The sequence below is a fragment of the Talpa europaea genome, assembly GCF_964194135.1.
Source record: "Talpa europaea genome assembly, chromosome: 4".
Taxonomy (NCBI): domain Eukaryota; kingdom Metazoa; phylum Chordata; class Mammalia; order Eulipotyphla; family Talpidae; genus Talpa; species Talpa europaea.
The window spans coordinates 28,524,760-28,538,443 of NC_140070.1; the positions used below are offsets into that span (position 1 = coordinate 28,524,760).

A 13,684-nucleotide genomic window follows, 5' to 3' on the forward strand; every position below is an offset into this window, starting at 1 on the left:
ATCTCTGAGGTCTAATTTAAAAAGGTTGCAGGGTCAAACCCAATTCTAAGCTCCAAATCCCTGACTTGAAGAAATGTTCCTATAAACAGGAAGACAGGATCTTTCAATCACTTTGCAAATCATTGCTCCATCCTGTTGGACCTATCTGTAGACTGTTGCCGGCCTAGAAGCTGACAGGGCTTCCTGTTCCAAAGTGGGAAGGTTCTTGGCAGGAGATGCAAGGCTGGAAACAGAATGAAAAGCTGGGCTAGTGAGGCACCTTGCATGAAGAAAGGGGAAAAAAAAAAAGGAAGCCTGGTACTTTCCCAACTGATCCAGAATATCCAACCAGAAAATAATTTAAAAGAACAGATAATTCAAAGATGTTTCTATTTGGCTTTGAAATGCCAGGCATTTTTTGGCAGTGGATTCACCTTGCCAAATGTTTTTCTAAACCTTTTTTTTCTCTTGCATTCCCTGAACACAGACCATCTGGGCAGCAGGGGATGAACTGAGCCCAGGAGGGAGTCTGGTGATGGTTGAAGTCCCATTGCTTAACAACTGTACTGAGATCACAACTCCCCTTATCACCCCAGCAAATCAACACTTCTTTGTCTACCCGTGTCCTGCCAGAGCAGGGGGTTATTTCTGACCCAGTCCTGCCAGTCACACGGTGACCTGAAAAGCAGCTATCCAGTTTCCAGCATTATGCTTTCCACCCACCTCTCTGAACACTCACAGGCTACCTCTGTCCCACTGGGGCTGCCAGCTGACACTGGCTCTGCAGCAACCTCAGAATCAAACCATATTAGGAGCCCTAAGCTGGCTGTTTACAGATGTTACCGTAAAAGACCTTCTAAGTTCTGTTTTACAGAAGAGCTATAAAGGGGCCAGAGCAGAAGGCCCCTTTCCTGTTATTCATAGGATTGCTGCTTCCAGACAAATTCAAAGATTATCTTCTCTGGCTCAGGCCTACCTAGAAAAGTAGTTTCATTGAAATCACTTAACAAAGGGTCTCTGCCCCAAGTCCCCATTAAGACCTACAAGAAATGCAGGGTGACAGCCACTCCTTACTAAAGAATCCCAAGTATTCCCTTGTTCCTCCCTTCAGAGGGTGCCCAGCTGGGGTGGGGGCCTGGTCCAGGCTAGAACTGACTGGGAATAATTAGTAACAGGCCCAGATCTGGAGGTTCAGGGGAACTGGTTTTTCCCAATCTGTTGTAAAATTAGGTGCTTTTTTTTTTTCCTTTTCAACCTTTTTTCCCCCCAGCTTTATGGAGGCATAATGGACACAGAATCATAAGATGTTTAAAGTGTGTATCTTGGAGATTTGTGAAAGGCTCACCCCAGGTAGTTAATTAACACAGCCATCACATATTTGTCTTTTTGTTGTTGTGGAGAACATTTAAGTTCTAAGCACTGTTTTTCATAATCACCAGAAGAGAGGGCATCTCCTGCTGCCCCATTTCTTTCAGGTCAGAATGGTGGGTTCCCAGGAAATTCTTGATCCTAAAAAGGTGCTGTGACCTTGTAAATTTTCCGGGTGTAGGGGACGTCCTATTCTGGGGGCCTGTTCCTAAAGCGCGAGCTGCCACACTGGCGCTGGCCTGCTCTCGGAAACTGCCCGGCAGAGGTTTCTTTGAATTCATTTCCTCAAGAATTTAAGGCAGCAAAGCCAGTGATCGTCGCTGGCACCTCATCAGCCATTCACTTCCCCCTCCTTTTACGTCCCCAGGACTGGAGGTGCCTGGGGCAGGAGGGAGGGGGGCTGCTGAACGCCCCAACCTTTAGGACAGATTCCCTCCATGAACAGGAGTCCATCTTACTCACGCCTCATCCCCCAACACCCCGCACCCCGCTCTGAGGTCACCCCCGCCTGCAGCCGGGAGGGGAGGAGACCTGAGCTAAAGCAACAGGTTCCACCCGCCGCCTGAACTTGGAGGGAGTCGCCGGCTCCCAGGCGGGCGGCGGAGAAGCGGCGAGGAGGGAGGTGGCAGGATGATGGTGCACGGCCGCCGGGACCGCGTCACTCGGCGCCCACGCAGGCCCTGTACGCGCGGGGCGAGGGGTTCTTCACGAGGTCACCTGCGGACTCGCGCGGGGTCGGGGGGCTCCTGGTTGCCGGTGGGGTGCCCGGGGTCTCAGCAGGTACCGAGCCCCGCGATGACGGCTCGCGGCGGGCCCGGAAACACAAGTGTGCTCGGGGGATCAACGCGGACCTCCCCAAGGCGCCGCCCCTGCTGATCCCCCGAGTCTGCGCCCCAACGCCCGGCGCCCCCTCCCCGGCCTTTGCCCGGACTCTCCAGCCCCAGCCGCCCCCGGCCTCCCACCCTGCCAGCAGCCGCGAAAACCAGGAGAGTGGACCACGCTGCGCCGGGCGCCTCTGGGCATGCTCCGGGGAGGGACCCGCTCCGGGGAGGGACCCGCCCCGGGGGGGCGTCCGCCCCGCGAGGCGCCTGCGGAGACCCCCGCGCCCCGGGTTTCCTCCCGCCGCAGGCCCCGCGCCAGTGCGCCGCGCGCTCCCCCCATCCTCCCCACCCCGCGCCCTGGCGTGGCCAGCCCCGCGCCCGGGGCCGCGCGCCCTGGGGGCGGCTGGCACACAGCTGCCCTGCGCTGGCCTAGAGCGCCCCCATCCCGAACCTCGTGGCGAGCCAACGACGGGCGGCGGGGCGCGAGGCGGGCGTGCGGCTCCGCGCTGCCCGCGGCTCCCGGGAAAGTGGCGCGCCGGGGGCGGGCGGGCCCGGCGGGCGGGGCCAGGCGCGCGGCCGGGCGGGGCGGGGCGGGGCTGGCGGCCGAGGGGTGGTCTCGGCGTCCCCGGCGAGGTGCGAAATTAGTAGCCGCCCACCCTCTTTCTGGTGCCCGCCCCCAAGGAATTATTATCTGGGCAAGTGTCTGGGTCTCGGAGACTCCTCGGGGCGGGCTGTAGGGGCGCGCCCGGCGCAAAATGGTTGAAACAAAGTCCACGAACGACCCGGGGCCCCTTGGACGGAAAGTGCGCGCCGGTGGCTGGGCACCCCCTTTGCTAAATTGAGGGTTAGTTCCCGGGAGGAAGTCGGGCTGCGCGTGGGGGCGGGGGTGGGGCGGGCCCGGGGATGCCTCCCGAGGCGCCCCTCCCGCCCCAGGCCTCCGCGGGCGCTCGGCGAGCCGGGGGCGCGGGGCCCGCGGGGCGGCGCGGGGCTGGTCGGCCGGCGGCTCACGCTCTGCTTCTCCCCCGCCCAGGATTACCGAGAGGATGGGATGGATCTAGGCAGTGACGCCGGCAGCAGCAGCAGCAGCAGCAGCCGCGCCAGCTCGCAGTCCAACTCCACCAAAGTGACCCCTTGCTCGGAGTGCAAGTCCTCGTCGTCCCCGGGGGGCAGCCTGGACTTGGTGTCTGCGCTGGAGGACTATGAGGAGCCCTTCCCGGTCTACCAGAAGAAGGTGATTGATGAGTGGGCTCCGGGGGAGGACTGCGAGGAGGAGGAAGAGGCGGAGGACGTGCGCGGGTACCGGGATGACCGCTGTCCCGCCGAGGCGCGGGGGGACGTGAGCGCCAGGACACGCAGCGGCGGCGGGGGCCGGGGCGCCGCCAGCGCCATGCCGCCCCCGATGCCCAATGGCAACCTCCATCCGCACGACCCCCAAGACCTCGGGCACAATGGCAATGTGGTGGTGGTCGGGCGCCCCAACGGATCCCGGGGGCCCCGCCGGGCGCTCCAGAAGCCTCACCCCGCGGGGGGGCGGCGCGGCGGCCGGCCGGCGGCGGGAGGCCTTTGCCTGCAGCCCACTGACTGCGGGACGTGCGTCCCCGAGGAGCCCCCGGCGCCCCCCATGGACTGGGAGGCTCTGGAGAAGCATCTGGCTGGACTGCAGTTCCGGGAGCAGGAGGTGCGGAACCAAGGCCAGGCGAGGACCAACTCCACCTCCGTAAGTTGGCCCGGGTGCGTGCCCGGGCGCGCACACTCGCGTCCACACCCCGCGCACGGCCGCGCGCTCGCAGCCTGAGGCCCATTCATCCTGCCCGGAGGTGGGGGCCGGGCGGGGAGCCGACCCCCCGCCCGCCGGGTGCGGTTGCAGGGCGTGAGCGTCTGGGTTTGCAGAATGGGCGGGAGGAGGGGGAGCCAGCCAGAGGGCAGCGGAAAGTCGGGTGATGGAACCGCCGACTCATTTTAATGGAATTACTTATGAAGACGAGGTAGTGAGTCACTTGCCTGAAAATAAATGCAGGGAGATTTGGGCACCGAAACCAGTGCCTACGGGTGATATTTCAACTCATAGGACTTGCGGCATTGTCCCCCGTGGCGGGTCTCCCTTCTTTGCTGCTGTCGCCTTGTGCACAAATGGGCTACCCCCGTGGCGTGCACCCTCGCCGGACGCACCTCCGCCGCGCGTTTAGGTGCCCGCTCCTGTGTGTGGCTAGGTGAACCGCCGTCCACTAAGACAGACCTCCTTTCTGAACCCGTGGTAGACCTGGGAGGTGGGGGCGAGTGGGGGGAACCTGTGAACTGATCGCTGGGGTGGGCGCGAGGGTCCTTGTCTGCCCCTGACTCACTCTCGGGGAATCCCTCCTAGCTTTGGTGAGGAGCCGCTTGCAGTTCCTTGCTACTGCCCGCCGCCTGGAGTCAGGCAACCCAGAGAGGGAGGGGCACTGGACGGGCATAGGTGGAGAGGGCTGCAGCTATAATAAGCCGGGCATGTTCCCACTTGTCTCATCTTTTTTGCTCCTGAGAGGAAAGCAGATAAATGACTTGAAAGAAAAGCATCCTGAATGTAGTTCCCTATTTATCACTGTTTTGAGATAAAGCAACAGTTGTAATTTCAAATCATTACCGATGTCCCTAAATGGGTCTGAAGGGCACAGTTTAAATGAGCTGCGTTCTGTGTGTGGCAGCTGTGTGGCAATGTGGGAAAATGCCTGCTCACAGGTGTAATTTTTCAGCTGCAGGGCCCCAGGGCTACTGGAAATTGGGTGCATGCACTCTGACTTCAGGGTGAGGATGGTAACCACGTGTCACAGAGGAATTGGCAGGGTTTCCATCAGAGAGAGCCCTCTGCCGACAGAACCCACTGGTTAGTGTCCCTTGAGAAACTACCTATTAAATTAATACACTCGTTTTAATCCTGGCTGTTTACCATGCCACTAACAGATATAGACCCTTCCCATTACAGCCAGTGCCATCCCTGTATCTTCCAACAGAAAACATGTGCTTGAGGAAAATATCTGATTAAGTTCCCTGGATCTAAATAATGACTTGAAGATAAACATGTTTAATTTAGTAGTGTATTTCCAGGAAATTGTAATAATTGGGTATATGTGCAAGTTAAGAGTTGATGGTGACAAATGAACTCCATTATTAAAATGTTATTAAAATTTTCTTGAGCACCCTTGCAGTATATGCTAAGGTCTAGGTTTGATTCTCAGTGCTGCAGTCACGTATCTGTCCATGTGGGTCTGGCGAAGGGATTATGGTGAAGGGAGGTGGGGATGCAGGTTTAATGGTTTACTATTGTACCCCCATCTCCCAATACACACACACGTGCACGCACGCACGCACGCAAGCACCAGGTTATTATGAAGACTTTGTAAAGCTTTCCTTGTCGGTCAATCTTTGAAACTAAAAGTTTCCTGTCACCTAGAGAACAGTTTGCATATTAGGGTTCCTCTCCCCTCGACCCTCTGCGCATTTCTTCCACAGTCACACAGAAAACTGGGTTCCATTGCTTTAGAACAAGTATGTATAGAAAAAAACGAGAGGAGAGAAAGCCTTTGAGGTTGTTTAATAATTGCATTTTCCAGGTTTTGGTTTATCGTTGAGTGGAATTACTAATGTAGTGGTTTTCAATCTGTAAGTACCAATGAAATTACCTTAGCATTTTGGAAAATGAATTACAGCAGAATAAGCAGGGGGCACGGCAGGTACTGGCTTGGTTTTTAAAAAACTGTTTCAGCTTCATGTCTATACTGGGTCATCATGTATTTGTCACTATGGGACACTGTCATAAAAGTTTGAAAAATACTGATTTAAGTCCTGTTTACTTCTATGCAGAAGAAGTAGGAGAATTTTTAGCTGTGAGGACAGAAACCAGGACTAACAAAGTAGAATAGTAGTGGAGGAAAGAAAGCCTGTCTTGAAGGAGTTGGCCAAACCAAACTTTGTGTTTTTTTTGCTACTTTTCAAAAAGTTGTGTCTAAGTACAAGTAAATGGAATTAATATATCCTGACAGGAGAAGCGGGTTGGAGGTGTTAGTGTCTCCTTCACCTGTGAAGAGAGTCCCATAACTCAGGACTTCTGAGCTGTTTCCTCTGCCAGAATCAAGGGGCTGATTCCAGACTCCCCTTAACCCTCACCTCTGCTCAGAAGCTGACCCCATCGCCTTCCACCCCTCCAGGCCCTCCTTTGTATTTGCTCAGTGCTCTTAGTACCTAACATGATCTTGTTTAGTTTTCCCTCATGTCTGTCTCTAAATTGTTGTAACCTAGCTTCTCAGCACTGTCCGGGCTGCATAATTTCTCAAGTATGAAGTGAATGAATGAAGTGTTTATAGACAAACATGCCCCAGATGAAAGGCAGCCTTTTTATTTTATAACTGAGAAAGTTGAGGTCCAAGAGATGAATGATTTCCCTAAGACCCCACTGAGAAACCTACGAGAGGGGTTTTGTCCTTTTTTCTGATACCAGACTACTTTGCTTTTCCTTTTAATGTTTAAAATAATTTGAAATAGGCCCAAGGAGCTTCTACTCCCCTGGGAGAACTTAAAGCACTTCCTGAAGGTGGGTCTCCTCTTGCACTTGCTAAGTATGAAGGGCAGAAGTAAACTGGGAAATAATCAAAATCCCCATTACTCGAGTCTCTTCTCAGACAGGATCTGGTTTGCTTTGGTCTGGATGGAATAACTTAGCTGAATTCTACACAGCAGCCTGGTGACAGCTCAGGCTCCCCTCCCTGTCCAGTGTCTCTCCCGTTTCGGGCAGCCAAGCTGTCAAAGAAGGACCTAGGCCTCAAGAATCTGTTGACGGTCATTTATCCCTAATTCAGGTGGGATTTAAAACCAAGGGCTGGTCTTTACTTTGTGAAGGGTTTAAGTAGCTAATCTCTCTCATGCTTTTAGGGGTTGGGCTCCATGCTGACTGGAACTATCTGTGGTGTCAGCATGGGGTGCTGAGCAGTCCTGAGGGAAATCCTCCTGAGACCAGGCTTCCTGCCTCTCCTCCAGGTGGGCTGCTCACCACAGACCTGTATCCTGCAAGCCCAGCCTATGGAGATGCTGCCTGACTTATATCCCAGGGTCTTTTCCCAGGTAGTTCCTGCTGTGCTGCCACAGGTAGGGAAGGGAAGAGGTCAGCCCAACAATGGAACTATTCCGGGTAGTACCCCTAACAGTTGCCCAGCCCCTGCTCATATGTCTTGCCCTGACATCTATCCGCCATGGATCCTGCCCTGGCCTGCATCCCCCAGGATTCCTGCCCTGGCTTGCATCCCCCAGGGATTCTGCCCTAGCCGGCCTGCCCCAAGGTGAGAGCACACTTATAAACTCAAGAGCCACACAATTAAGGGATAAGGAACAATACTGGGCAGTGGTACTTTTGATGTCAGATTTAGAATAGGGTGGCAGGTTAAGGGATTCCTACTCCCATATTTTGGTATTCCTCTCTCTCTTCCCCCTCTGGAAAGTCCCCAGGGAAGCCTGGAGCTTTTCCTAGGGAAACCTGGAGCTTTACTTCAGGCTTTCCAGTATAGGCCCAAGCAGCTCACTTTGTCTTTGTCCTGCTTCTCCAGGGCCTGGCTTTGGCAGTGTCACTATTCTGTATACTCAAACAGGTTCTCAGCTCACCTCAAGGGGGTCCTCAGTGTTCTCCTCTTCCTAAGTGGGTTATAGTTCTACCTTTTTTCTTCCAGTGGTCTTCCTATGAGACTTTCTCTCCTTGGCATCTGTGATCCTCTATGTTTAATCTGTTCTGCCTCAGGAAACTCACCCCCTCCCTTTTGTTCCCCACGTCTCCCTCCTTTTCATTCTTTAAAAAAAGGGGGGCTCTATTGAGTATAATTGACATACTGTCAACTGCATATCTTTAAAGAATACAGTCGGGGCAGTGGTTTCTGCTCACTCGTGTCTATACACGTATCCTTTTGCCTTCTCTCCCTTTTCACAATACACCTGCTCTTTTGGATAACCATAAATAAACAAACAAACAAATATACAGTCAGAGTTTGGACATATGCATACACCTGTGAAATCATCACGCCAGTCTGGAACTAAGTCAAAGAACTGGACATCTCTCACCCCCAAAAGTATCCTGGTACCCTTGGTAATCTCCCTGTAACCTACCTCTCAACAACCACTACTGTGATTTCTCCCCATTACTCGAGTCTCTTAGACAGGATCTGGTTTGCTTTGGTCTGGATGGAATAACTTAGCTGAATTCTGCACAGCAGCCTGGTGACAGCTCAGGCTCCCCTCCCTGTCCAGTGTCTCTCCCGTTTCGGGCAGCCAAGCTGTCAAAGAAGGACCTAGGCCTCAAGAATCTGTTGACGGTCATTTATCCCTAATTCAGGTGGGATTTAAAACCAAGGGCTGGCCTTTATTTTCCAGTACTTTGGAAATAACTTCATCAGGAGAATTTGCTTTCAATTAACACGTCAATTAAAATTATTCTTATGTTCTCATTAAAAAAGGAAAATGCACCTGTCACACCTGAACCACCTGAACCACCTGAAAATGCACCTGAACCACCTTTGCTAAGCATATCTGGCCTCTTTCACCTGTAGCAATTTTGTGATTCATTTGAGTTATTGTATATATGAGTGGCCCTCTCTTTTTTGCTGGGAAGTATTCCATTCTATGGATGTACAACATCCCCCAGTGGATGGACATTCGGTTGGTTCTATGACACATGAAAATTCTATGAACATCACATGCAAGTCATGGTGGGGATACTGCCTTCCATTTGGGTGAATAGCTCACAGTGGAAGCTGGGGCAGCTGATAGGTGGCGTTTACCCAGTTCAGAGTGGCCTGTTCTCTGAGAATGTGGTACTATTTCACATTGCTATAGAGTGATTCTTTGTGGTCTAGCTGAAACCTGGTTTCTTCTCCCACCCATTACTCTATTCCACCTGCATCCTCGGGGATTCCAGCTCATCTCTCTTCAGGTGGTGGGTGACTGTGCCCCCCTCCTTGAGAAAAAGCAGCATGAAAGCACTGTTGCTTGGATCACACCATACATCCAACCAAAGTCTTCACACCATCATTCAAAAAAGGAAAGCAGTGTTTTTAAATTATAGGTCTAGTTCCAGACAGGCGTGTTTAAATTGCAGTTTTATTATTTTTTAGTGCCTGTGACAGGTGCATTTTCCTTTTTTAATGAGAACATAAGAATAATTTTAATTGACGTGTTAATTGAAAGCAAATTCTCCTGATGAAGTTATTTCCAAAGTACTTGAAAATAATTTGTCTCTGTATTTGTTTGTGCTATTAAGTAGGAGCAAATTTTAAATTACCTACATGTCTTCCTAAAATGGTACTAATTACAGGTTATTTTCAAAGTGTTTTTCCTTAAGAATTATAGCCCAGTTTCCCTTTCCCTGTCAACAGCACCACTAACATAGCTTGAATGTCTGAGTGTTTGTTTCCTCAGTTACTGGGGCTGTGTTTAAATTATGTTTTTATAGACTGAATTAAGAAGTTTTTATTACTCCTACAAACTATAGGAAAGTTTATAAGTTTCATAAGCTAAGTGACTGGTCAGCACTGCACATACTATCTTTAGTGAGAGGTTGTCACCTCTTTCTGCTATTGAGAGAATTACAGAAAGTCCTAACATCATTTCTGGTTTTCACCGTAACCAGAAATTACCTGAGCTCAAAGTATTCTTTGACCTTGAAATGTTTAGTGCCATCTTTGCATTTTTTCTAACTTGGGTTGCTTTTTGTTTAAGAGCTGCAAAACCTGCTTTGTCCATTGGCATGTACTCAGAATCAGAACTCAAAAAAACATGGTTGGTTCAAAAAAAAAAAAAAGTTGCAGGTAAGCCAACAGTTCTGGGGCTGTGTGTGTGTCTCAGGTGCCATCAGGTGGCTTATCGTATTGTAGAACAGCTTTTTGAAATGTTATTGTTGGATTAAAGGAGATCTTTCTCTACCCGTTGATTTGTGCATTCTGGGTCTTTGAAACCTAAGAAGATTGTTCAGGGTGCACGTCTGAAAAACAGATGCAGATATTTTCATCACACTTTTTACTGAGCTCATTGGACAGCTCTCCACTAGCCTCATGTCACCCTTCAGCCCTTCCTGCCCAAGATTCCAGCGCCAGGTCATTGCCTAGAATGCATTCTATTTACCACTCAGAAAGGTCCAAATGCCGCAGTCCACCATACCACCCAGCACTGGCTTCCCAACGTCCCTCTGACTCATGGCCACCTTTAGGGAAGCTTTGCCTGACCATCATAGCTTGGAGTAGCCTCTCTTATGGAATATCTTATTACACTTCTCACCACTTCCTCACGTTCAGATTTGAAAGACTTTCTAGATGTGAGTATTTTCACGCCCTTTATCACATTTGAGCCTCAAAGCACAACAAAAAATTGGATAAGGCAGGGGTTATCCCCATTTTACTGATGACAAGACTGAGGCTCAGTAAGGTAAGGGAATTGCCTAGTAGTCTCGCACCTGACAAGCCAGCCCAGATTTGTCCATGCCCATGTTTGACACCAGCAGTATCGTCCTGTATTCTCTGTTATCTTTCTGTGGTATGTCCCTTATCTACCCAGCTATTTTAAACCTGCCTCCCTTCAGACACACACATAACACAGGCTCAGGCGATTTCTGTGGAATGGATGTTGGATGAAGGCTTGTTACCTGGCTGGTTCATGTATTTCCTACCAACTTTCCTAGCTGGTTTTTAGTTTATTCAAAAGCTACTACACTGTGAACCTTATTAGTGCAAATAATAGTATTTCCAGGTCCTTTCTGAAATGCTCATCTAAATGACGTTACATATGCACTTTAAAATATAAATAGGTTTTTACTCCTGGACCTCTGCCCCAAGACATGAATGGTTTTTGTTTTCTTACTTTTTAAAATCCATCCTGAGTGTTGTCACAGAGAGGGCTGTCACACTTGCTTTTCATTCATTTTATGCTCCCTGAACCTTTAGGATGCAGCCAGAGATTGGGTATTATTTTGATACCCAGCTTTTGTAGAAATTCTGGTCCTGGTGATAAAATTGACCATTTTCAATTGAAAAGCAGGAAGATTTTAAAGATAGAAAGGACCCAAGAGGTCATGTCCTCCAACCCTCTCCCTTTTCAAAAGAGGACTGGGTTCTCTGGAGATGAAACATCTTCACCCTCATCCTCACCCAGGCCTGACCCAGCCTCATCCCCAGATTCACATGCCCTCAGCTGATGTTACCTTCCTTCTGAATTGTTCTCAAAACTTGATTTAGAGGACAGATCCTTTCTCCTTTATGAGATTCACAACTGGAAGTAGATTCTAATTTTTATCACCCAATAGAAAAGGTTTTATTTCTTTATTTCTCTTTTTCTTTTTTTTTCTTCAACCCCTGTTGTCTGGCAATTTTAAAATCCCTTTCTTCTGTTCAGACCTGTCCCCCTCTCTGTGCGTATTTCTGCCACTGGACTAGTGCTTTCCTGACAGCCATGCACCTTTTTCCTCCTTTCTCACCTGCAAACACCTTTCGCCACTGTTGTCCTCCTTCCCAGAATGGGCAGCACACAGTCCTCTCCTCCCTGGGGCCCCGGGATGACAGGCACTGAGAACATCGCAAGGAGGACCCTGATTTCTGAGAGGCAGAGCCAGCGACCATGGGGTTCAGGCACTTCCGGCACACGCTGCCATTCACAAAGCCCACCTGTGCCCACCTGGCCCCAGAAGTGTGCTCCCTCCCTGCAGGAGGAGTGAAGCTCTCTGTGGCTCACCCCCAAATGGAAACAGATTTTGTTCCATCTAGGCAGGGTTTTAAGAGGATATTTTAGTATTAACTCAAAAAAAAAAAGGGAAAAATAAAGCCAAGAAAGGTATGCATGTTGCTGAGAAGCAGCCTGCACAGTGGTCTCTGTTGGGACATCTCTTGGTGAGGGGAGAACAGGGAATAGGAAAGTGGGTGTCGGAAAGGGCGTGCATCCTTTGTCAGTTGTTTCCGAGTTTCCCAGTCAAATCTGTCAGGCAGAGTTGTCACTAAATCTCCTCATGGGGTCCAGGACAGTTGTAATCATTATTCTTGTTCAGTTCGAAGTCTGCAAGGCCCCTCATTGTTTCAGATGCTCTTCGTTTGTTTGCTTTGCTTTGTTTTGTTTTTGACTGTGGCTTCATTTTTGTGAACAATTCTATAATTTTCCTCATATATTTGTTAAGTAATTACACCAATCGCTGTCACTTATCTTTATTTTCATTCATGCATATTCTTAATTTTATTCTCTCTGACTTATTCTTCAGTATTTGTATCATTGTAGGTCTGTCCTAAAATGGGAACTTGGCCAGTGTTTGTTTACTCAGCCCCAGGTTGAGGGGCTTTGTAAGTACCTGTAAATATATTTTTAGTTATGTTTAACCTACATGAAGTTGTGTTAATACAAATTTACTGGAAGTAAAAGAGTTGTTAGTGTTCTTCCTAGCTTTGGTTTCCAGCTTCTGTAACAATTGTCACATATATCTGTACATTTTACTGATCCCTGTGCATCTCCATCCAAATATAATCATGTGTAACTGAATGATCTTTTGTTATATCCATTATAGGCAATATCATATTCACTTTTCTTTCTTCTTTTTTCCTTCCATTTCTCATAGTATTTAGTATTTATAGTTCAGCAAAGTGACTGTGAATCTTCCTTCCTTGGGATATTACCATAGCATACTGAAAAAAAAGTTTCAATTTTGATGGATTACAAGAAGTAGTGCATTAGTCAACAGCTGATTTCTGCAAATTCATCAGTTCAAGAGAGTTTTATTGCCCATGTCCTAATAGATATGATTGATCCTTCAAAGCTCTTCCTTGTAGAAATAAATGTCCTACTTACTCATGGAGTTGGTTTTTACAAAATATTACAGAAAGTTTCTATCAAAGTGTAAGGCTTTTCCAATACAGGAAAGGGGATACTCTCATTGCCCAGGTGGATGGACTTGTTTTCAGGGTGTTGAAGAAAGGTGGAGAATGAAACTCCAACTCTACAGCCTAACAACCGAGATTTGGTTAGGGGATCACTCTTGGCACCTCCTAGGCACACCCCGGCCTCTCAGAACATACACTAACCTCCCTTTGCACACACCAACTTCCCAGGAGACACACTAACCTTTCCACACCCAGCCTTCTTGGTGTGGAGTCAGTTCCCATTGCTTCACCCTTTAAGACCTTCCACTGTGGTCCTCCGCCTGCCTCTGTTTCCACTTTTACTCCTGTGCTATTTACCTCTGTGTGTGTGTGTGTGTGTGTGTGTGTGTGTGTGTGTGTGTGTAGAGAACAAGTTCAAGTCCATTAGAAAGTAGATAGATGCTCTAAAACCCTCCGACCAGGACCTCGTGCTGACCCTACCTGGGTTCTTGATGGTAGGGACCTACAGACCAGTGCTTGCGCTAGCTGGCCAGTGAGCTGTGACCAGCACTGCCTGTCAGAGCAGGTAGCAGGCAGCCTGGAACAAAGCCACAGGTAGGTGGTGGCAGTTGCAAACCAAGGTGACTGGATTCTGCTTCCTTCTTGGTTTGCCATATG

General features: G+C 49.6%; 1 protein-coding gene across 7 annotated transcripts in view; it reads left to right on the forward strand.

Moving 5' to 3' along the window:
- The window catches only part of LOC311170438 (schwannomin-interacting protein 1), a gene marked incomplete at both ends in the record, with an annotated part of 491,191 nt that overhangs the window by 367,283 nt on the left and 110,224 nt on the right, over positions 1 to 13,684 (forward strand). For 2 of the 7 annotated variants that reach the window (XM_084232819.1, XM_084232812.1), the window contains one exon: positions 3,199 to 3,885. The exons of 1 other annotated variant lie outside the window; for it this stretch is intronic. In XM_084232819.1, the coding sequence (XP_084088945.1) occupies positions 3,199 to 3,885 (687 nt within the window). Of the gene's footprint in view, positions 1 to 3,198; positions 3,886 to 13,684 lie in introns of those variants that run through there. 4 more of the 7 variants (XM_084232818.1, XM_084232820.1, XM_084232817.1 and 1 more) reach the window with 3 other exon arrangements.